General features: G+C 33.8%; 1 protein-coding gene across 1 annotated transcript; it reads right to left on the reverse strand.

Annotated features, from left to right (window-relative positions):
• Positions 1–16,521: 16,521 nt before the first annotated feature.
• LOC133195733 (uncharacterized) lies at positions 16,522–24,529 on the reverse strand. Its single transcript, XM_061331658.1, has 9 exons — positions 24,267–24,529; positions 23,243–23,504; positions 22,918–23,098; positions 22,123–22,208; positions 21,413–21,550; positions 20,135–20,781; positions 19,315–19,454; positions 19,038–19,219; positions 16,522–18,106 (listed from the first exon to the last, which is right to left on the reverse strand). The coding sequence occupies exons 1-9, from the start codon at positions 24,510–24,512 to the stop codon at positions 17,292–17,294; spliced, it is 2,697 nt and encodes an 898-aa protein (XP_061187642.1). The 5' UTR covers positions 24,513–24,529; the 3' UTR covers positions 16,522–17,291.
• Between the last annotated feature and the right edge of the window lie 481 nt (positions 24,530–25,010).

A 25,010-nucleotide genomic window follows, 5' to 3' on the forward strand; every position in this document is an offset into this window, starting at 1 on the left:
AGTTGCCGGTGGAGAGCTGCAAATTTTGACCTATACTGGGCACGCAGGGTCATTGGGCAGTGAGGGATCTTTTTCGTGCCAGCACCTACTGCGACACGGGACCTCGGTTTATACGGTCTCATCCGAAGGACCGGTCTCCACGTCCCAATGTGGGATTTGAACCTGCGACACAAGGATCAACTCCTTACTCCGCGACTCTAGAGCGAACGCTCTAACCACTGCGCCACGCCGGCGACTTACCGTTTGTAGATTCGATTATCCACATCTCATCACTAGATGGAATTTTTTGTTAAAATTAAACCCAAGCAAAAAATTTTGTGCCACATTGTTGTGTTACCATTGCAAAAGGGCATTTACTTTAAGAATGATATTGCTATAATTATAACCTATTTATGCAAAGTGAGCTTTTTTGTTGTTGTTGTTTCTCTTGCCATTGGCAATTGAATTTTGTCATGTAACTCATTCATAATGTAATTATAGTAAAAATTGGGCGTTTAAGCACATAAAATGTAGTCCAAGTGTAGCCATGGCTACTCCTATTTACAGATAAAGTCTAAAATATAAAGTCTTTACATCGTAAGTGGCAACTATGTGTAATGTTCTTGTTTAATTAGTCACTTTTGTTTACGTAGTCATTTTTTGGTTTATTTATTCAAAGTAGTTAAAAATCTGAATCCATTCATTATTCAAAGGAAGACAGCTCTGCTTTGGGGGATCTTTTTTGTCTGAATGCCTTACATGACATGCAATCTCTGTTTTAATTTAAAAGATCTTATCCAAAAGATCCGTGACATTTAACTCTTATGCTGGACTTATCGAGGGAACTACCTATGTTAACGTCTTAGGTTTGACACGGCGCCGGGGACAAGATTCGAACCCAGGACCTCCAAACCACGAAGCGAGTTCTCCATTGCTATGTTATATTCCAATAGGGTTTACATCCGTCTAATGAATACATGAGCAAGCACAAAAAAATATACTCCTTATACTTAGTGCATGATAAAAACTCCTTACTCCTGGTAACTAAGATCTTGTAAAGTCACTAGATTACCTTATAATCAAGGCCGTTGAGGCAAGTGAGGCAAATACTAGTACCTACCTCACTAAAAATTTGAGTATTTTTTTTTTAAAGTATTACTTTGAACTTAAATAATTTGTGTCATGCACTTGATGAATACTTTCAACATTATATCTATTTTTCGGAAATCTTGGGCCAATAGCAGCAATGCGAATTTTTGAGCTGTTGGTAAAAAATTGATCTGCTGTATGTTGGCTTCTTTCTGGCGGCAGGGGTGTATTTCTATTCGATTGGTATATAATTTAACACAAGTTGTTTACAGGTGCATGATTAGAAAGAAATGGGAATACAAAGCATTGTGAAACAATAAATATTCTTTCCACGACCACTTTGTTTTATTTAATCTTTCTGATCCTGTTTGAAAGAAGAGTACCACAGGGGAGATAACTTTATGTGTCATATTCAAAATTCTTTTAAAACAAACAAAGGCTAAAAAAAAGTTTTGTACTCCCTTAAGCATTAAAGGACCAATTTCCATGCTAACAAAGGGTTTTCATAGTAAAAATGTGTCATCTCAAAATTTAAAGTTATGATTGCACAATGTATTCCTATAGTGAATATTTGAGATGAGTACATCGAATTCCACCTACAATTTGTGTGCCATTACTCTTCTTCAAGACAATGGTTATATAAAAAAATGCTTTAACTCTTTATCAGATATATCTCAGTTGTTACATGTATGTGTTCAAATTTGTTGCCATGGAATATGTTAATACATAAATACTTTCATTAGACCAAAATTACATTGTCCATCTGCATACAAGACAGCCAGTTTTTGACTTTTATACATATTCATTGTCACTTTTCTGAATTGCTGTAAACATTAATAATGGGACTCTGAACAACATGTTAAGTTTTTCAAAATTTAGGGCACTTTGCCATGGTAACCATGTTACATTATTTGCCTTATATGAGTTAATGTTTTCAAATTCTTTGATAACACATATAGCATGTTTGAAGAAATTCTGTGATAATGTATTCTCCTGCTCATATATGAAGGTCAAAGTAATTGCAGAGAATGAATCTTTCAAACACTCAATGAAATCAAGTGGTTGTTATGTTCTCAAAATTGTTTCCATGGGAAATTTATATAACAAAAATACTTTTATGAGGTCCAAAATACATTTTTAATTTTGCTAAACTGCAATTTTAGGACTAAATTTGAAACACTTCTTACCACTGTACATGAATATCTGCCAAAATTAAGCTTTGCGGCCTTGTTGCTATGGGGGATTTGCTGTTGCCATGGAGATAAGTAACTGTACAATAGTCTTTAATTTGTTAAGAACTCTGATATATGTTTTATCACTTTAAAATTTATTTCTAGTACTCTAATATAACAATTTAAACAATTTTTCTGTGTAACACTGCACAATTATTCACTATTTATTTATCAAAACATCCATTATTGTTGCTAGGCAACGGACACTAATTTTCAAAAACCCCACGTGTTTGAATTCGGATTTCATTAGAGACATTCCTCTACTTTTATGTGATATACATGCAAAAGCTGAAATTTTTAGATGCAAATTTTAATTTGACCTTGAATATTGCCAAAATCAAGAAAAATGCTGAATCAGCAAAAATTGCCAAACATATATATCTTGCAATGTCTATTACAGAACTAACTTTAAATCTGATATCTCCGTGTTGGGTTGTTAAAACACTTATAATGTGTATCTTCTTTATGCTAGTGAAGAGGAATAATTTTATTCATATTTACATTTCATTTCAAGTCTTAAAAGATAAGTGACTTTTTGTCCTACCACATGGAAAAATTGGCCGGTTGCTAGGGAAATTTCTTTGGCCAGGTTTCATAGTAACCATGAACTAAAACATTTTCTATTTTACTTGTATGGATCATAGTGCAAGAGAAATCTATGTGTTGAAAATCATCAAATTCTGAGAACCTTCATGTATCACTTTTATACACATTTTGTCTGATTTTTATATGGACTGGTACTTAAGCTCTTAACCGATTGAATCTATATTGAATTAGAGTTACTGTAAGCGAGAGTATAAAACTATACCCCACTCCAATTCTAAAGTGTCAATATACTATTTTCTAAATGTGACCTTGAACTTAATAATATGACTTTGGTTTTATAAAAAAAAATGACACAACTTCTGGTCGTTTGTAATCTTTGAGTGATATTTGGACATCCAACATTTCCCAATTAGAAAGTTATAAACCTGGCATGAATTTTATTTTTTTTTAAGTAAACTTGAGTTTCTCGTAATGGCATTTGGTCAATTGAAGACACTTTAAGGACATAAGTGATATATGTGTGAAATTTGATCTTCTAATGTTTTCCCATGAGACATTTAGTGACCTTCTTGAATTTCACAATTTTCTCTCAGTGACCTTGAACTTCTCAAAATGACTTTAGGTCAAGACTATGAGATACCCTTATGCCATAAGCAATCTTTGTGTCAAGTTTCAACTTCATTTAGCTTCCCGAAACTCAGTACACTTTTTTAGCATGACCTTGAACTTAGGTCAAGGTCATACCAATCAATCTTTGTGATAGATCTGAGTGTCTAATGTTTTTCCACTACGAGATATGGTCAGGACAATTATATAACGTTATTCTAAAAACGACCCTGAACTGAATAAAGTTAGCTTGAGTCAAGGTCATGACACACATTCAAGACATAAAAAATCCTTGTACTAGGTACATGTACGTTTTTGTAGAGCGGAAACGAATTTTACATTTTGTTCTGCCAATAACCTTAAACTTGCCAAAATGACCATGAGTTAAGGTCAGGACACACCCTCAAGTCATAAACAATCTTCGAGCATGTACCAAGAAAGAGTTTCCAATGTCCTCTATTAAAACGTTATGTCCCAGGCACAAATTTTCGGACAGACAGATGGACATTCGAATTCCTTTCTAACTCTCTCCCCCAGCTTTGTTTGAAGGAGGTATCATTAGCAGACGTGCATGTATGCACTGTGATGTCATTGCCTACGTGAAGCTAATTCGAGTTTCACCATGCTGAATTGAAACTCCCTCCCCCGTATTCAGCCGTGTATTTATTTAGATGCCATGGTAAAATGATCAATTTATGCAGTTTCTTCTTTTTTATGTTATATATATATATATATATATATATATATATATATATATATATATATATATATATATATATATATATATATATATATATATAGATAGATAGATAGATAGATAGATAGATATAGATATAGATATATATATATATACAGTCTCATGCTAAAGTGTTTCACGTTATCATGACGTCAATCTTGCGCAGTACTACCGTTCAATGTTACAAAAAATATACTTACCTTACTATAGTTGATTACAGATTTCTGACTTTTTTAGTATTTAGTGGCATGACTTTAGCTCTAATTACTGCATTTAGTCCGTTGGGTAAGGTTTCGTATAAACCCTTATATACGCTGGGGTGAGGAACGTCCAGATCTGCAGTACACAGTCAACAAGTTCTTTTTTTTTTGTTTTGATGTTATCTATCTCCCTTGAAAGTTTAATTTAATTGATCTCCATACATTTTCAATGAGATTTATGTCTGATGTTTGAGATGGCCAGTATAAGCAAGGGATATTTCTTTTTTTTTCTTTCCATACTCTAGTCCTAGCTGACATGTGGGCAGGACAATTATCGTCTTGAAACATCCAGGGGTTGTTATTGAAGTGTTTGGCAACAACTTGCCACAAATCATTGTCCAGAAGTGTAATGTACTTACCTGTGTTTAAATTCCCATCTATTGGTGTAAATAAGCCTACATGTACTCCTGAATAGCAGATACAGTCCCAAAACGAAACTGATAGGCGGACTCTACCACTACGGACAGAACGTAATCCAAGGCACTCCGGTCTCCATTTTTCATCTGCCTTTCTCCAGATGAGACTTTACGGTCTGTCCCTAACATGACTTGGGTTTCATTAGAAAATATAACTGTTTTCCAATTTTGATCCACGGACTAGTGTTTATAATCACGACACCACTCAAGACGCTTTACTCTATTCAGTTTCGAGATGGTAAGAGTCTTGGCAACTTTCCGACGATTATAATTCAAAAAATGCAATCTACGCTGAACTGATCGTTTTGAAAGTGGATTTGGTATAGATCTATTCCATTCTGATGTTGAATCACTCAAACTTTTTCTACGATCTTTCATAACCAACCTGTTCAAAACGCGATCTGACTGATCAGTCGTATGTTTTGGTCGTCCGCTTTGAGGGTTATTGGTGACACTTTGCAGTACAGAAAATATCTTCAAAAACTTGGAGACTGTGGAGCGATTATATCCCATAATTTTGGCAATTTCAGATTTTTTTTCTACCTTCATTATTAAGACGCACGATCTGTTCCTTTAGAGTTGAAGACATTTCACGCGATTCGAAGCCATAATTGTTTACGCCTGCTACAGTTTTCTAAAAATAGCCCCACGCGCACCAGGGGAATCCCAAATGACGTACATAACTTCTATTTTTTTACATCCAAAAATAATCATAGAACAAAGCAATATTAGAAAAACCGGGGATTAAGGTTGGAAGATAGTTTTATTTTTTTTTTTTTACGTAATGTGTAAACGTGAAACACTTATGGCACGACACTGTATATAAGACGTAAGTTAACCGCTGCGAATCCCTTCTATATCATGATTTTTTGTCATTGCTCATGTCACAAAAGTAAGTAGAAAAATCATATAAATCCCATTTCTGGGTCATATTTCCGTTAAAATAATATAACATTCTCGTTTATCTGAAAAGTTTTATGGTCGTATATAGACATGAACAAAATAAAAAGTTTAACAGTTTGATGTTTAGAATAGTGCAGGACTTATTTACAACATCTTTTGAGGCCTTTACATGTAGGTGATCAAAGTTATATTTGGTTAAAGGTAAGTTATGTTTTGACAGCTTTAGAATTAAATGATAAATCATGCTTTCTGACATTTTATTTCTATTAAAGGAATTCGTTCTAATTCTGATTACAGTTTAAAAATAACCTCGAATGATTTAACGTTGAAAGAATTAGCATAACAGCCACTTCATAAAGAAAAGATGCAAAACACAGCTATTTATTACATAGGTTGAAAAAGAAGTACTAAGATGAAATGCCCGGAAACAGATTAGTACTGCTTGTGTATTTTCTGGTCATATTTTTTTCTGGTAAGTAGAGCTGAATAACGGATTTAACAATAATTATTCAAGAGTAATGCACACATTTATATGACTGTACATGTGTAACAGAAGAGATAAATTATACGTAAAAGGTACAAATTAAAGAAATTACATGTATGCAGTAGTAAAAATCATTAATTTATTCAGAATTTGAATAAAAGTATTCTTTACATCGATCACCTCGTCCCGCAGTAGGATTCGAACCCACGACGTAAGGATCAGATCTTTATTCCTCGACTCTAGAGCAGATGCTCTATCAACTGCACCATTCGGGCGACGTTTATATTTGTGTACTATTTTTGTGTTGCATTTTTTAAATTAAAATCTGCAAAAAGTAAACAAAAATTCAATTTGTTTTGGCTGCCGTTGTTGTAAGTGTGTCAGTGTGCTTGATACAAAAAAAAAAAAAAAAAAAAAAAAAAAAAAAAAAAAAAAAAATCTGTGTATTCGGGACACTTTATTTGCGAATCTTTATTGTATCATTTAGTTTAGTTACTTATTTCTTTAGACGTACAGTGTATATTTGTTAGTGGAAAAAAATGATGGAAGCTATCCGTGTTGTATTGGAAAGATACATGCATTTTATTCGTGAGATACATGTAATATAGATGCATGTTTGGTGTAACTGTAACTGGAATGAAATAAAAAAAAGTATTTCATAATTAAATTGCTAGCTTAAACATTACAGAAAGACGCTCATGTTTTCTTTGTTTGAGAGACCAAGTCTGGAAAACTGAATTTGACAATATTAAAAAAAAGAGTTTGGATGCCCTGAGTGATAACAATAATTGAATTCCATGCTAATATTTCTGCAAAAATATAAGCCTTTTGATTACTTTAATGACATTTTTTTGTATCACTAGCTGCAACTTGTTTTGAAGAAAAAACTTTACTTTTCGAGAAAAGACTGTCTAGTTTGTTGGGAATGCCAGGGCATGAACAATAGTTGAGATATGACCCGGCGAGTTTTCCTTTGAAGTCAAACTTACAATAACTGGAAACAGAACACTTCGTCGACATTTCTTATGCAGAAACTACAATAACTGCAAAATATCTACGATACAGAATGATTTATATTAAGCGATGACAGAATGCTGTATCCGTTTTTTTTAAATGAGAATATAACATTATTATAATATACTAGGCGTAACGTGTTTTTTTTCCCAAAAATTTCAGTAAGATGGATAGTTATGGGAACTCCGTTGGATAGACATAAGAATCATCCAAATCGCATGATAGTGCTGTTAGTATTTACTTTAGAGGTGATTTTCAACGTAAGGTTACCTGTGGAGGATTCAAAAAAACTTTAGAAAGGAGGGAGCTTGGAAGTTCATAAATGGTTTTCTTTGCCCCCCCCCCCAAAAAAAAAGTGAAAACTGGAAAATTGTATTTCGTGGGAATAGATTCATAATCAGCCCTGACACTATGTGCGTGATCGCTACGTGTGGATATATAAAGAGTGTATATAAGATTAGCAAAAAATTTTTACAAAAACCAAAAAGAAAAAAAAAAAATCAAGGGGACCCTAGCAAAAAATTACTGTAGTTAACTAGAGTTAAAACGTTGATACCTTGATTTACTATGGAAGTTAATCTGATAGTTTTTGAGATTTCCAAAGCTTAAAATCTCTTAAATTCGATAACAGTGATGTAAAATTTGGAAATAATATGAGAATATACAAATAATAATTTCATCTAATATAAAATATGTGCATGTATTGAATAACGAAAAATATAATAATCTGAAATCCATAGTAAAATATCTTGATTTATTACAGTTAAAAACCTTGGTACTAAAGTAAACATAGTTACATGTAACTATAGTAAACTATAGTTAACTAAAGTATTTTTTGTAAGGGGGGGGGGGGGTATACAGAAGCGTGCCAGTGAGTGCTGGATCCGCCTTTGTTTACTCTACATTAAGTTTCAAACATGAAGGTAATCCCCCTTCCTTAATATCTTATTTCAATTTGAAGCCAGGAATTTTTTACATGACGACCAGTGAATAACATTGTCGGATATTTCTCTCAAAGTACAATTTCCCCGAAACATTTTTTCAAATACATTCCCAGATGATCCCTACGTATCAAAATGTTTTGCAAACAATCCCTAGCTTCAACTGAAAAAAGTTAGCAAGAGGTTAAATGAAAAGGGTAAAAACTACGCAATCAAATCAAAATTAAATTTTGGGAAAATGCATTAAATTATATATAATTATATTTATTTAAATTGATAGATACCTGCACATCCACTTCATTCCGCCTTTCAGTTGTGAATGCTAAAATTTGGGTATTAAATCACCTTTCTGCAAAATAATCTGATTGGTTAAGAGATACAATGTATGTACCCAAATACACATGTAAATTAGTGAGATCATTAGAAGGGGCATGTCACAAGTTATTTAGAAAACTCGTTTCCTATTGCATCGGAGATACAGGGCGGGGCCCGGCTCGATCTTACACTCTCGCCTTAAGCCCCGCCCTGTTCTTCCGATGCAGTAGAAACTCGTACTCTAAATATAATTTGGAAACGTGGGAGACCGTAATGTTCCCACGTTTTAAACTGTCGTTGGTGTCCCTGACATTCCCAAACAACTAGACAGTGATTTATTATATCATATTTATATATGAATCAAATTTCTAAATATAAATCGAAAAATACTGTCTATTTTAGCAGATATGAAATACGCGAAGCATTCCATGTTAATTTCCATAGCTCTCATCGAAACACATCTGAAATCATCGAATCAAAGCATTTTATAAGTAGCCAATCAACGTTAGTATCTTAGACAATCAAAATTGACCATTTATTAGCCAATTGGTACTAATTTAGCAGAACAAGATAGATAGATAGATGGATGATAGATAGATAAGATAGAAAGATTAGATAGATAGATAGATAGATAGATAGATAGATAGATAGATAGATAGATAGATAGATAAATATATAGATAGATATAAGCAAATCACAGTTCAGCACACGTACATGTATGTCATTGCATTTGGTTTTGATAGGACCATAATTAAAGACCCATTTTACTTGCGTTTGTTCTTAATTCTTGTGCTGTTTAGTTTAAAACTTAGAACGATATCGCTATTTAAAATGTCAATCAAATTGAAGAATTATCGTAGAAGCTCATGATATATTTATTTAAGTTAAATTTTAATGTATTTTGTCAAAAAACAAGGAAGTTATTGAAATTTTTGTGTCAGCCAATTGGAGAGAAATACACGTGCATGCGCCTGCTTTCTTGCTTATTCGTCGCCCGCGTGGCGCAGTTGTTAGAGCGTCTGCTCTAGAGTCGTGAAGTAAGGAGTTGATCCTTACGCCGCGGGTTCAAATCCCACTGTGGGACGTGGAGACCGGTCCTTCGGATGAGACAGTATAAACCGAGGTCCCGTGTCGCAGTAGGTGCAGGCGCGAAAAAGATTCCTCACTGCTCAATGCATGGCCGTAAGTGCCGAGTAGAACAAAATTTGCAGCTCTCCACCGGCAAGTGGTGGCGTCTCCATATGAGTGAAAAAGGGACGTTGAACAACATACATGTACAATCAATCAATCTTGCTTATTCAATCACATCATCTTGTCTACACCTCTAAAATATCTTTATATGCTGAGGTTCAAAATACATTATCAAAAACCATGAAAGTTAAAGGTGTCTAGATTATATCTGTCATTTCACTAATCATATACGCACACACTGTGCATGCATGTGCAGGCAAAATGGCCTTTGTTCCGCATATCTACACAGTATCCTGTTAACCCTAAAAGTTTCATCTCAATTACATGAGTAGTTTCCGAGACACTCGCGGACAAACAAAGTATCAGAGAAGAAATTTCAAAAAGGAGAGTAAAAACAAAATATTTTTAATTTTCGTTTAATTCATTGGGGAACATAATGAGATGTCATTTTAAGAACAGGAAATTTGTACAGCGTGTTAAACATAAAATCTTACGTTTATAAATGTTTCCTTGAAATAAACATTTGTATGCTATGACACATCACACAAGAGCTTATAAAATACAATGCATTTTAAAAGGGAAAAAATATCCCCCAGGTAGCTTAATTTATACATGTAACACTATATTTAGATAGAAGTTATATTTAGACTTTTTAATATCAACATTTCCCAAACCTTTATTTGGTTATCTACTCTCTCTCTCTCTCTCTCTCTCTCTCTCTCTCTCTCTCTGTGCACTTTGAATCCAGTTACGTAATATCAGTCATTAGGAAGAAAGACACCCTATTTGATTTAAACATACACGGAAGTGTTTCTTTTTTTGTAGCGAGTGCATCCGGAGTTCGTTGTAAGTTTCAAAAATGCATGGCTACTTTTCATTTAATAAAAATGCATGGATAAGTTACCACATGATACTTTTTGAAATAATTTGTAACTTATACTTTAATAGCCGTAAATAGGTTAAATTAAATTTTATGAGAAACGTTTTTATCAGGCAGTTACAAACTATCTACATGTAAACAAGGAAGTTTTTGGGTCTTTGCAATAGGGTTACATATTAATATGAAAAGGTTGATCCTTTTTTGAAATATCTGGAAATAACGAACAGTGTTCAAGCTCAAAAGTCCGTCCATAAAACAATACAAATTAGGAGCAGAGCAAACACGGACCTCTAAAACATCAGAGGTGGGATATGGTGCCATGGAGTATTGTACATCCCCCGTCGACCGGTCACACCCGCCGTGTGCTCCTGAATGAAAGAATAGATATGTGTTAAAGAAGATGTGATAATGACGCAAAATGTACTAAACTGAGATTATCGTGAAGCGGAAAGCTGTATTTTCCATTTTGTTATTGCGAGAGTCATCGCCCTCGTTTATTTTTAATTACTTATTATATAAGCTTTAATTAATATCACGTAACGTTGAAATTCGAATTAAAGTTCTCAATTATAATCCTTGTATGTTTCTTTAGTTGGCCTGATAAAGATTTGTTAATTGTAGCTTATTTAGTATTTTTATTATTTTGTAAATAAATAATCACTATGTTTTATTTATGGCACAGTACCAACCAGACCCAACCTGACACCCAAGCAGTCCCAGAAAGCAGTCCCCCGGGACTCTGGGACCGCTGTGGGACTGCTCTCGGACTGCTGTGAAACTGCTCTGGGACTGCTCTAGAAAGCAGACCCAGCAGTCCCAGCATTCCCAGCAGTCCCTGGGACTGCTTTGTTCACCCATGCGTGAAAATGATTCTGAGTGACAAGAAAGCCCCGCCCCTCGTGTATTCTGAATTTGCAGGTTTCATTTTGTAAAGAAGTTTTGTTTACTTTCAGCAGAGAAGTTGTAAAAGAAAACTAATCAACAAGAATGTTCCAAAAAAATTAACAAATACTGTTAGCTTCTGAAAGATACATGTGTATACATGTACGTCAACCGCCGATTTGGCACCATTGCAGTGTAAAATCCATTAGAAAAATTAATTAAATGTTGGTAATAATAAAAGTTGTTTTGCCATTCTAAAAAGCAGAAGTCAGAAAATGATTTTTTATTCCGTGTATTTAACGTAAATGCAGGTGTTTGAAACTAAATGATTTATATGATTAATAAAGGCTGTTAAATTATGTACTTAAAGTTTACGTTATTCTATGTCCTTAAGGAGGACACAATCACGGCATTAAAGGTTTTAGAAAATTTTCAAAGCTATATATATGCTGCACTGGAAAATAATTATTTTTAGAATGTAAAGGCAGCTATCACGGAAAAAAAAGAAAAAAAAAATCAATGCCGTTTTTCTACCGCTTCAAAATAAAACCTAATAGTTAATTCAAATAAGGACAATATCTTTCTATGAAATAATCTCCTGTCATATAAACAACGTGAGCAATTATTAGTTGATTTTTCTCCCGGATCCCGGATTTATTTTTAACTTATAAAAAAGTTTTAATAAAATATATATAATTATATTTTAAATATTTAAATATGGTTGAAAATATCAAAATCTGTGTTTTATTTCTTATTTCTTTTTGTGTACGTTTGAGGAAAAACAAGATACACGTAACAACTGCATAGTCTGGCCGATTAAAAGCCGTACACGGTGTTTTAAATGTGTAAACACTGGCTAATTTTCAATCGCCTTTTGGCATGAATAGCAGACAGTTCACGCGTGTTATTTGGGCATCAGTGTTACACATCACTGACCATACTGGTCAACAATGACATTTATTTCGTTCTTCAAACTGCAAAACACATGGTATAAATGTATTTCAGGATTGTTTAATTTCTTAAATATCTGAGATATAATCACTTGCCTCAATTACATGTACATGCACACTGATGTAGGAGCTCGGGAAATATTATAGTGAAATTGTTTTACGTTGCGTAAAGATTCTTATAATAATTATATCGACAAGTCAATGAAAATATATTAGTAAGCAAAATTTGATAAAGAATTAACTGTCGTCAAATTCATGTTTTTCTGAAGCTTCAACGTCAATGAAAAAAAAAAATAATACGGAGTAATATGGGAATCGGCCTTGCTCTATAATTGTAGGATCTACATGTATTTCAAAGTCATTGAATTCTAGTCTAAAAATAAACCATTCATTTTATTAAGCACATGATTAATTTTCTAGAAAAAAAAAATATACGCAGTAACCATTGTCAATAAATAAAATTTAATAAACAATGGTTGAATTTGGTTTCAAATTAATACTACAGTTGTAATTACAGTTTGAGTGTGAAAGTCTCTTTTTTTAATATATTTTTTTTTTCTTATACATACTGCAGTTTTGTTATTTATTCAGAAATAATTGACACATTAGAATTGTAAATATGCTCTACATGTAACATGTCTAACACTTTTTTCTCCTATAAAATGAAGTGCATCATTAAATTTCAACTACCTTTATATTACTGACATTGTTTGTTGATACACTGTGTAATCTCAGTTATGACTAAGCTCCGTCCATTAAATTATTAACCCCGCCTACTGGGACTGCTGGGACTGCTTTCTGGGACTGCTGGGACCGCTGTGGGACTGCTCTGGGCCTGCTTTAGCAGTCCCAGAGCAGTCCCAGAAAGCAGTCCCCGGGATGCTCTGGGACTGCTATCTGTCAGGTTGGGTCTGGTTGGTACTGTACTTGGGATATATAGGGTTTTTACTGGCAGTTGTAGAGAGGGTCTTAAGGTAAAACTTGACAAACCCAATTTCATACATGTAAGTGTGAGGTTTTCCCTGCTCATATTGTATAGCATTGAGTAGTAAGTGTGCGGTCATCCCTGCTTATTACTTGCCAGAGTGTGTGGTCATTCCTGCTCTGGACTTGGCATCTCTTAGCAGCAAGTGTGCGGATATCCCTGATTGTTGCTGCGCAAGATAAGGTGTGCGGACTTCCCTGCCTGTATCTTGTGGTAGAGCATTGGTGTGCGGACATCCCTTCCAGTGTATCTAGTCTATAACCGTTACTTTAGTGTCAAGTGCGGTCATCCCTGCTTGTTACTGCGAAAGGGCAGGTGTGCGGTCGTCCTTGCTTGTCCCTTGTGGAAGTGCGCTGGTGTGTGGACTTCCCTGCCAGTGTCACTTGTACGCTACCAGTAAAAGCCATATATATATGCAGTATCCTGTGATTAAGACTGCGCGTTGTACATATTTGCAGCATCTCAGGGCTATCCGTTTCTATCACGGGTACGAGTTCGCGGGGGTTCACAAGTAGTGATCTCCCTTGCACGTTACAATCGCATGTTGTGTTATTACATTTTGCGTCGAGAGCAACATAGAATGTAATAACCGCAAAATGTGTAAAAAAAAAAATAATAAAACCACACACACATACACACCCACCCTCTCACACACCCAAACACACACACTTTTTTTAAATTGATATTTGCGACAGTGAAACCGTTAGGTGAGCTCCGTTTCAAGTTTGTGATTATTATAATTAATATTTTTTTTTAATACAACTCTCTCTACACCTCTCAAATGCCATTTTACATTTTGCTTATGACGTTACAGTGTTCCGTTGACTCCCTTAGCATATGTTTGTTATGTCTCGTAGGTTTCCTCTGAAATATTTATGATTAATAGTTGATATATTCCAAAAGTAGCTGCATACTCTCCTTGTTAAAACTGAGATTTCAAACTCCTGAGATTTTGGGACAAAATCCGAAACACCTTAGCCGTTCAAGTGAGGTAAAAATGATATTACATTCTAAGTCATGATATTTACATTACAAGTGTATTTTATATATAAAATGTATGGAAATCTATGGCATTCAAAACACCATAACACGGACAGGGGTCAAAAGGTTAAAGCATGCGTTTATTTTGACGTCACAAACGTCGAACGCCTTGGAAGTGTAACGTCATAAGCGAAAATCAAAAATCACGCTCACATTGAACAGACGCTGTTGAATTGGATCTTCCATTAACTGTAACTTACCTGAAGGATAATAAAGGGATTTTTAAATATAAATCACATTTGTAGTCAAGGCAAGGAGTTTAAAAATGTAAATATAAGCATTGAATCATTATTTTTTGAAAGATATAGTCTCATAACTGCAACGGTGTGTGCAAACAAATTTTCATAACGCGCTAACGCGCAATTTGTTTGCACACACCGTTGCAGTTATGAGACTATATCTTTCAAAAAATAATGATTCATTGCTTAATTAAATGCAATGTCTCCATAAGAAAGCGGTTTAAATCTTTCAGTAAACTATTTTATTTCAGCAACACTGTTGCAAGGCAACAGAGTAAAATTCTACAAACAAAAACAATCGATGCATCCCTAACAAAAATTAACTATAGTTAACTATAGTTAACTATAGTAAAAACTATGATACTTTGATTTACTATGAAACTTTACTCAGGACTTTTTTTTTTAGATTAAGGATGGATTCTTCTCATATTTCTTATAATGGCAGAATCTTGATTTTCTGAATACTTAATATTCAGACTGTGTACACTATTTTAACATCCTAAAAGTTTGGTGTCATCGGCCTTGATTTTCAGTCAAGGTCATTTGAAAGTCAGTCCTCAAAATAGCACTTTTACACAGAGAAGTTTTCAAATTTATGCATATGAGTAAATTCTGCTGACTGAAAAAATATCTTGCTCCATAAAGTTAAAGTTGTAACTTACTATTGATCACTAATTAACATGAAATTAGTTGGTGAAAAGAAAACATGAAATCCTTAAATATTCAATTGATATATTTAATCCGAATTTCCTCGGTATTTTTTCAAATTTCCCAGTTTTCATGAATTCACATGAAATTTCATCTCAATTTTTACAATTGACCATATAATGTCAAATATTTAAATTTCTTTCTGCTGATTCATCAAAGGTTCAAGATTAATTTACAAGGTAAAAATGATTAGGTAATCGGACTAATTAGTGAAAAAAATTAGCCCGAATTTTCTCTACATTTTCTAAAATCATAAATATACAGAATATTTTCTATTATCCCCCCTAAAAAATTAACCACAAAAAGATAACAATTTGAGGTTATAATTAAGACACACATACCTTCATTCATAATACTTATAAATAAATATTTATTTCATAGGTATTTTACACAACATATTTACACAGTCATTCTGAATTTCCTCTGCCAAATAATTTAAGATTACAAAGCTATTTATATGTAAAAATAAACTTTTAGGTGGAAATTATTGAAAAATTTCTCTTACATTCTTTACATGAAAAATTAAGTCTTATTCAAAGGAAGGTAACATTAAACAGTGAGTTACATATATCAAGGAATAACAATAACTAGATTTAATAAACCTTTCAATACTTCTTAGAAAAATCATAACTTATATATTCTAAGTGTAGAAACATAACATACATCTACATAACATTTGAACATACTTAAAGTTTTTACATTTATAAAAACATACTTAATATATGCAATTTTATAATAAGTATATACAGTATATTGTTCAGCACCTGAAATTAAACTCTCTTCTCAGTATGATCCTACATGTATATATATTGTAAACAAGATATGTATGTGAAACACTGATGCCCCGGCTTATATGGCAACTTATAGTGAAAGTTTAAGTCTCTTTGAAAGGCGAATCCGCAGGAAAAACCAAATGCTCTCTAGCTTATTCACAAACTGCTCTGTATTTAAGAGCAAAGACCTTCAATCCGAGAAACTGACAATTTGAAGATGGGGGACATTAGGAAGATGAAGACATACTTCTCTGTTGTCAATTTCCTGAATTAAACCTTATCGCTAATGGATAACTCATCTGGGCCTTCGATCACTGGCAAAATCTTGTGCCCCATGTACATTTTCTGATATGTCCGATTTTAAATTTCTGTAATGATTTTTAAAGCATTGCCTGATTAATATGATTTAAGTTCTTGCAAGATGAGGATTGATATATCTAAAGCACCAAATCCATGCAAGCGCATGCTGCAGTCAATAGCCCTATTTGTATTCAAATTGCGCAACCAGTTCCTATAGAGTTTGAAAGTGTATTTCCGCCCTTGCAATCTTTCCGTAGTTCACTGCAACCACATAGACAGATGATACCCAGAAAATATAAGTAAATACCCCTCGTTCGTAGATGACAGTATAGTCTATGACCCACTACAAAATATAATTATAGAAAGTTATGTTGTCTGGACATTTTTAGTCCTCATAACCGAAGACTTGGGACAGTGTATTGTTGTCCGTCAGTCCGTCATTCATATTTCACATGTGTATTCCTTGTGAGAAGACAAGAGATCAAATATGTTGGTTCCAAAAGAAAGTCTTGTCACAAGAAATACACATATGAAATATGAATGCCATAGTTCCAACCAATCAAAACTTACGGGCAAGGTTAAAGTTTTTGTGGACAGACAGACTGTGGAAAGACAAACAGATGGACAGGGCAAAAAACTAATATTCAATTACTTCAAAATCTTCAATGGCAATCAAATTAATGCACAAAATATATCATTCAGTACTACATAACACTTATTTTGGTTCAAATATTGTGCTACGATGTATATGGTCTATATTTGCATATAGTGAAAACAATAGAAATGACAATCCTTTGAAAATTGTATCAATTTTTAGAAGTCTAACTTTCACATTTGGAAGCAAAATACTTGTTCAAGCATGAAATTACTTTTTGAGACTTCGTAACTCGAACATGATTAGTGTCTAATACTTGTTCTGAAAGTAAATTCAGAATACCATCCTGAGGGTTTCTAGTGTAGGCCATTTGCAAAAACCTAAAGTTTAACCCACTACCTGCAATTTTGTTGGCCATGCTCTTGCTTAAAATCTTCTCCCTAACTAAATGTTCTAAAGAGGGTGCATTTTTATGAACCTCAGAACTGTACTTCAAGTTTTCAACAGCATTTGAAAATGTAAAAGAAGCAGCTGAATACAAGGAACTGGTTACATCAATTCCAACAGAATTTACAAGTTTCTGTAATGCCCTCACATCATCCAGAGCATTATGAGCACTGTAATCTAACGAAAGATAGTACTTGAAAAGTTCACTCTGTGAGTACGATTTCAATTCTGAGTCAAAAATTCTGAAGAGTAACTTTGTATCTATAAATCCAGCAATGCATTTTGAAAACTCATCTGTTTTCCCACAAGCCTCAACAGCATTTAAAAATAAATGGCAATCAAATGATTTAACATTGTGACCAATCAAAACTACCTTAGACTGAAACTTTGAGAAAAAATCCAGAATGGAATCAACAGCAGCAGTGAGTTTGAGAGCATTAACTTCAACATTTCTACAAAACATTTTCCCTGCTGAAAATGTAATTCCCGTGACTTCTGTAGCTTTTTGTGTGATAGGTACCTCTGGCGTGACATATTCTGAGAAAACTTCCTCTTCAAACACAGCTGCCATTTGTGTGATATGAGAATTTCTTGCTGAAAATAAAGAATCTTAAACTGTTCATAATATACCGTATATACTCGCCTATAAATCGGTTTTTTGGGAGTTGTATTTTGGACCAAAACTCTTTGTCTGACTTATAGGCAAGTTATAAAATGACTTGTATTTTAGAGGGTCTATCCCTTTAATAAAAGCTTAAAAAATACAACCGACTTATATGCGGACCGACTTATAGGCGAGTATATACAGTACACAAGTGTTTATGTTCTAGCCAAATTTAAATATATACAAGTTTTTGGTAATTCTTAAGGGAAAAAAATGATCTGTCTGACTATGTTTTTTTTTTTTTTTTTGAAATAAGGCCACAGTTTTTTTTAATTTCTGGTTTACAGATTTTTTTTTATAAAAATTAGGGTCGGCCAGGAGAGGTAAAAACAGAAATAAAATGAAGCTTTTGTGTTTTCATGATGGAAATGCATGCAGTTGCAAGCAAACAATGTGAGAAAGCAAAATTATAATTACTTAATTGTATTATGAGTATTTAATTATTTATTTCACTCAGACACTTCTTTTTTCATGATGCTGTACATACCATATCTGTTGTCTACAAGAAAGATACATGCATTCACAGCATTTGTTACCTGTTTAAACAATTTGTTTATAGCTCAAGGATATGATATCCTATGTTGATTCCTGTTAAGATTTTAAGAACTGCTGGTACAAAAGGCTTTTCAGGGGAATATGTATTAAATTTTCCTCTCTTAATAATTCATTAAGATCATTTTAACATTTATAACATATTTTATTTTAATTTTTGGTTTTGCTTGTTTAATAAAGTCAGAAGACTTTAAAAAATCTCAAATTTGCATTTTTTTTTTTGGATTCCTCGAAAAATAGGGTCGGTAGATCCGTAAACCAAGAAAATAAAAAACAGTGGCCTAAGGAACAAAATAAAAAAACACAAACCCAGTCCTGTTGATTCAAGGTCAAAAAAGATCAAAGGATTCTCCTTAGAAACCTGTAGAGGCTGTTTCAGGGGCTGGGTCAAAGGAGCTGGAATGGTCTCATTGTCATCACCAGAACACAAACCAATATCACTAGAGTAGGTTGACCCTTCTCTTGTCTCTTTGGAAGCTATCACTTGTTTCCTAAAAATTTGTAAAAATCAAATCTAATGAAAACTTTCAACAGGATAGTAAAAGTTTAATACACATTTGAAGTACTTGGTATTCAACCTAGTCACCTTTCTGCCTTCAGAAATAATCTCCTCCTCTTCGCTGTTTTAGTTAAAGACAGTGCTTTTTTCCGACAAGCAGTCGAGTCCTTTTTTGCAGCCAATTTTTTGGTGTGTCCTCCTGGTGATAATCCCATTCTTTTGTTCACCTAAATTTAAAACCAGAAGTCTCTAATGAGACTGTAGCTCTACTAGTCTGTACATATACATGTACATGTAACAAAAAAAAGTAGCACTTGGAATTGAACTTTGCAACATACAGCAATAAATAGAATTATGGATCTTAATATAGTCTACTTGTGTGCCAAGTTAAATTGAATCAAATAAAAACTGTAGGAGGAGTAGCGTTTTAAAGGAATTTCACAGAAATTTCTATTTTTAGTAACCATGGCAACACCGTTCATTGAAATCAAAAACGGATGCACTAAATTATGTATCTTAGTGTAGTCTACTTCTGTGCCAAGTTATATTGAAATCAGACCAAATCTGTAGGAGAAGTAGCATTTTGAAAGAATTGTTTACAGACAGATGGACAGACAGACAGACGGACGGATGCCAGACACCTTAAGATCGCATAAGCTCTTCTGGTCTCTGACCAGTAGAGCTAAAAAAACAACATATTTCACATAGAACAGATGTTGCATTACATGAAAGCTATTTCACAGATGATGATTAAAAAGTGATCAACATAAAACAACATAGCCCAAAACAATGACAGACAGTAAGAATGACTACACCAGCAAATTACTCTGTGTTGCAGAGGACAAAATGAGTCATCAAATCTATCAAATAGGATGAAATTTAAATATATTTGAGTTATAAAGTGTACCTCAACCAAATAGCTTTGCCCTATGTTTTTCTGGGCTACACTAGCTGCCACTCTGTAGCCAATGGTACGACTGAAGAGGCGGGATTTGGGTGCCTTGGAAGCCACAGTCTTGTTGAAACTTTCGTTTGCTTGTGTGCTTCCCAGATTAGCAAGGTTGGTGGTATGCTTCTTCAGTCTGTTGAAAATGCCCAAAAGATCTTGTTTTAGGTTCTCACTTTCTAGAGGACGGCCATACGGTAGTGAATTGTACTTTTTCTTCAAATTTCTTTTGTGGTGGCACCATACTTCGCTGCACTGGCTATGGTCATTGAATGGGTGAAGGGCCAGGGCATCAAGGCCTTTCTCGATCCCAGTGGGGTTTCCCTGGTTTTGAGAGATCATATAGTTAAAAGACTTTTGAATGTATTTTATAACTTTTGATGATAAATTGTTATGTTTCTTTTGCAGATTATAGAGTGAATTTGATATATTCTTTTTGATATGATTTTTGTCAGAGTGTTTTTTAATGCTAGGGTCTATCTCTCTGTGAATTCTTGACATAGTAGTTGTGTCGTCATCCCCAACTAGTGCCTCTACTTTAATTCCCTTCTTTATTGTTGATTTAACCATCTCCACCACCATGTCGGATTCCATAGACTTAGAGCTACCTGTAAAAATTGTGTGAACTATTAATCATTGACTTCCCAAGCAAGCTATTCTTTTAAAATACACTATTTATTCCAAAGTTATTCTTTAAGATCATACTCCATATGGGGCAAACTCATATAAGATTGACCTTGGACCATAATGACATTAAAACAAGATGACCATTTATGGTCAGACATAGATAATTAAAGACAAATATATTGCCTTATCGTAGATGAAGTAACAAAAAAGAAGTCTGCGAGCAAGTGCTCACTAGTAATACCCCTGCTCTGATGTGAATATACCGGACCCTCTCATGTTGACACTGAATTCGTACAAAAATGAATCCCACCATTTGGCATGCCTAAAGAAAGAGTGTGCTAAAATTTCAAGCATCTGCAATGAGTAGTTGCTGGAAAAACTGTGACGATAATTTGTTACGGACAGACACACGGACACACAGACAGACATACAAGGGTAAAACAGTATACCCCCCTCTCCTTCAGAGCAGGGGTATAAAAATGTTTTAAGAAAGTGTTGATAAATACTAATACTATGTTACAAAAAATAATTGTTTTCTATATATTCCCCACAACCTTTGCAGGGAGACTGATAATCTGAGGAGTACTTAACAGATGCAGGAATTATGATTACCTGTCCAGTTCCTTTTGCATCCATGTGGAACAGGGGCTTGGTTGTTTTTTTCTGCTCTTTCACAAATTCTACAGGATTTATTCCTAAAGCTATAACCCACAATTTTTCCCGTCTGGCTTCCTATCATTGAGCAGTGTCCTGTAACATGTGAGTGTATAGCTAGTAATCAAGAAAATTAAAGCTCTCTGTGACAGACAACCTGGAGAATAAAATTATGTTTATTGATGTTAATTAAATATTTTTCACTTCAAAAAATACATTTATACTCATGCACAGATCTCGAGGGGGGTCAGGTCTGGATTCCCCCTTCCCTGGAATTTGCAGAGTTGTGAAAAGTATATACTGACGCAAATGAAAAAAAATGATTTTGGACCCCCCCCCCCCTTAGAAAACGTGGACCCCACCATCACCACCACGAAATAGTTGTTTTTAACATTTGGGAAATGGATTTTACTACTTTTCCCTTTTTTTGCTTGTCAAGAAATTTTCTGGGTTTAATACATTTGGGAAGGCAATTTAGATTTTTTTTTCTTTTGTGCTTGTCAAGAAATTTTTGGGGTGGAAATTTTTCTTTGACTGTTATGGACCCCCCCCCCCCAAAAAAAAAAAAAAAAATCCTGGGTCTGCATCTGATACTAGTAATTATTATGCTAAGATGGGGTTATTCTCATCCCCCCTCTACATCTACAAGTATATTAGAATAAATTTACCAGTTAAGCTGTCATATGACCTCCCACTTCCTCGCTTCTGCCATGCTCCATCTACACTCACAGTAATGGAGGGAGATTGATTGCTCCTTTAAAATTAAAAAAATTATTATTATTAATAAATGTTCTTTAGACAAGAGGCCCCTGGGCCATGGCTCACCAGAGCACTTAGGAAAGAAAAAAGCAGAAATCAGTTCAGTATTGAAAAGTTTAAATATATGTATAAATATAAATGGTCCCACTTTGCCCCCTAGGGCAGTGATTTGAACAAACTTTGATACCCTGTTGTAGCCCCTCCCCTAGGGTCAAGGGTCAAGATTTGAATACTGGTAAATCATGAATCTTCACTGTGTAATGAGCTTTCACATAAGTTTCATCATTTCTGGCACAGTGGTTCCTGAGAAGAAGATTTTTCAAAGATGCCATTAAATTTACATAATTTCTTAATTTTCTCCACTGGAAAAAAGCATTGGCCTTTATATGAACAAACTGGAATCCCCATCACCCTAGGATGCTTTGTCGCAAGTTTTGTTCAAATTGCATGACTCAGTAGTTCTTGAGAAGAAATTGAAAATGAGAAAAGTTTACAAACAAGGTATGACAACAGACAGACAGACAGTCATAGTCACACTTCTTGATCAGAAAAGCTCACTAGAGTCTTCGTCTCACAATAAGGCTAAAAATGAATGTCAATCTGACATCCATTAGAAGAACATTAGTCATTTAACACAATAATGTTTAATCTATATAATGTTCCTCACTGCACTGCATTTTACTCCAAAATTTACTAGTACTTGCATAGATGTTGTCAAGACTTCCTGTTCAAGAGCTTCCTGAATTGTTTCTGTTGCAACTGACTCTGTGGCAGATCCAACCTCTTCCTGTCTGCTACTCAGTAATGTTCTACTGACTGGTGGGACATTTAATTCAGCAAGTATTCCACTGATTTGATCATAACCAATGCCAGTATGTTGGACAGCTGCAGAAGAATTTCATACAAATGAAAGTTTACTTTGCTTAGAATTAAATATAGGTCAACAGGAAGTACAAACCTAAGATATCTGTCATTGTTATCATTTTCACTATGATTAAATTCCAGATTTATCAATAAATAACAAATAACCTGCCGCTAGCTTGCTGTTAGCATCCCAGACTTTATTGTGTCGCTTTCCAGTAGGCACATTATTTATAAACTGGCACTGGGTATTCATGCATGGTATCTTGAGCATAGCTGCAAGTCCAAATGTAATAATCCCCATGCAATGCGACAGTTGAAGGGGTAGACCACACTTCTTACACCCTGAAAGTCCATCGGCCAGCACCCCTAGCTCGATAATTCTACGTCCTGTCCTCCAGTCTTTGTCCAGTCTAGGATTGTTTTTTTCCTAAGAATTAATCTTTTATATTAAAACATGTAAAACATTAACATCTATAATCTCTTTTTTTTTTTATTAATCATGTTAATAAAAATTTGATTAAAAAAATTCATGACAAATCTTGTCTATTTTTCATTGATTATTCAATGAAGATATACCATATATATTTATTCTTATAGTGTAATGCATAAATAATTAAACTTTTTTTAATTCTAAAAATTACACACTTAAAACTTAAGATAAATAAAAATTTACATAGTTAGGGAACATATAATGTTTTATTTTTATTTATTTGTTACTATTATTTATCTTTGTTTGTGATTCAATATTGGTGTTCACTTATCAAGTCAACTATTACTATTTTGAATTTACTCATTTTTCCACATTCCGTTTGATTTTTTACCCTTACAACGCACCTTACTTTTTCCAAATAATGATAGATAATGGTAAACTTAGCCTGGCTGAAATTGAACTAAATGAATATTGTAGTTTCAAACAAATTAATTTAGAAGAAGAATTGTAGTATTCATACTTTTTTGTTCAGTATTATCCATAAACTGACTTGTATTAGGCCTATGTTACTGTATATACACGGAAATAATACATCGTCTACAACACTTACACTGTACAGATTTTCAGATTTTGACAAGTCGCGGGAATAAGCAGACGATGGTATTAAAACATTTTTCTTTGCATGCAAAGTCTATAAAAATAAAAAAAAAAACAAGTTATTCAATTTCAAAATGATAAAAATTCTCAGACATAACTTACATGCTCACTGCATACAACATCAAACGAAGCGACGTCAGGTAAAGATGCGCCGTCAACTGTACTGCACACAGTATCACAGGTGTTTTCCTTTGGCCTATCGCTATCGGAATTCTCAGAATAAGAATAACTGTGATGCAGAATCAAATCTTCTTTTTGCCACCGCTGTCTCTGTGCTTCTGTGACGCTTTTATAATGTTTAAACTTGGTAGACTTTATGAAACGCCCCTTTCTACGGGATTGTTCCATAGTTGACAGCGGTGTTTACCATTTGCGACTGTTTGTCGCAAAACAAAGAAAATTGAGTATATATTTATTAATGTGATTAAATAAAATCTTATATATTGCTTAAAAAATAAGATAATCATAAGTATTTACTTTGGAGGATTCAAATATGAAATTGACATTTTACGACTTGCATAATGTATGGAGACCCATTCACGGCGTAAAATGCTGACAAGAATCCATCCTTAAAGCTTAAAATCTCTTAAAATCGATAACAGTGATTAAAAATTTGGAAATAATATGTGAATATACAAATAATAGTTCCATTTGATATAAACTCATGCATGTATGAATTGAAGAACAGTAAGTAAAACAATCTGAAATCCATGGTAAAAATACTTTGATTTACTATAGTGAAAAAACTTTGAAACTATAGTAAACTATAGTTAGGTATAGTAAACTATAGTTAACTTTAGTATTTTTTTTTTTTTGTTAGAGATATAATAGCACAAATGGACACCA

This window comes from Saccostrea echinata, unplaced genomic scaffold (assembly GCF_033153115.1).
Source record: "Saccostrea echinata isolate AGI-Se365-2 ecotype Australia unplaced genomic scaffold, CSIRO_AGI_Sech_v1 ptg000029l, whole genome shotgun sequence".
NCBI classification, from domain to species: Eukaryota; Metazoa; Mollusca; class Bivalvia; order Ostreida; family Ostreidae; genus Saccostrea; species Saccostrea echinata.

Excerpts from the sequence above, each read along its gene's own strand:
- LOC133195733 (XM_061331658.1), bottom strand. The coding sequence starts at position 24,512 with ATGGAACAATCCCGTAGAAAGGGGCGTTTCATAAAGTCTACCAAGTTT. Across the intron at positions 20,782-21,412 it reads ATGCAAAAGGAACTGGACAG|GTAGCTCTAAGTCTATGGAA; the intron begins GTAATCATAATT and ends CAATTTTTACAG. Across the intron at positions 18,107-19,037 it reads CCTTGAATCAACAGGACTGG|CAAGAAATTCTCATATCACA; the intron begins GTTTGTGTTTTT and ends CTTTATTTTCAG.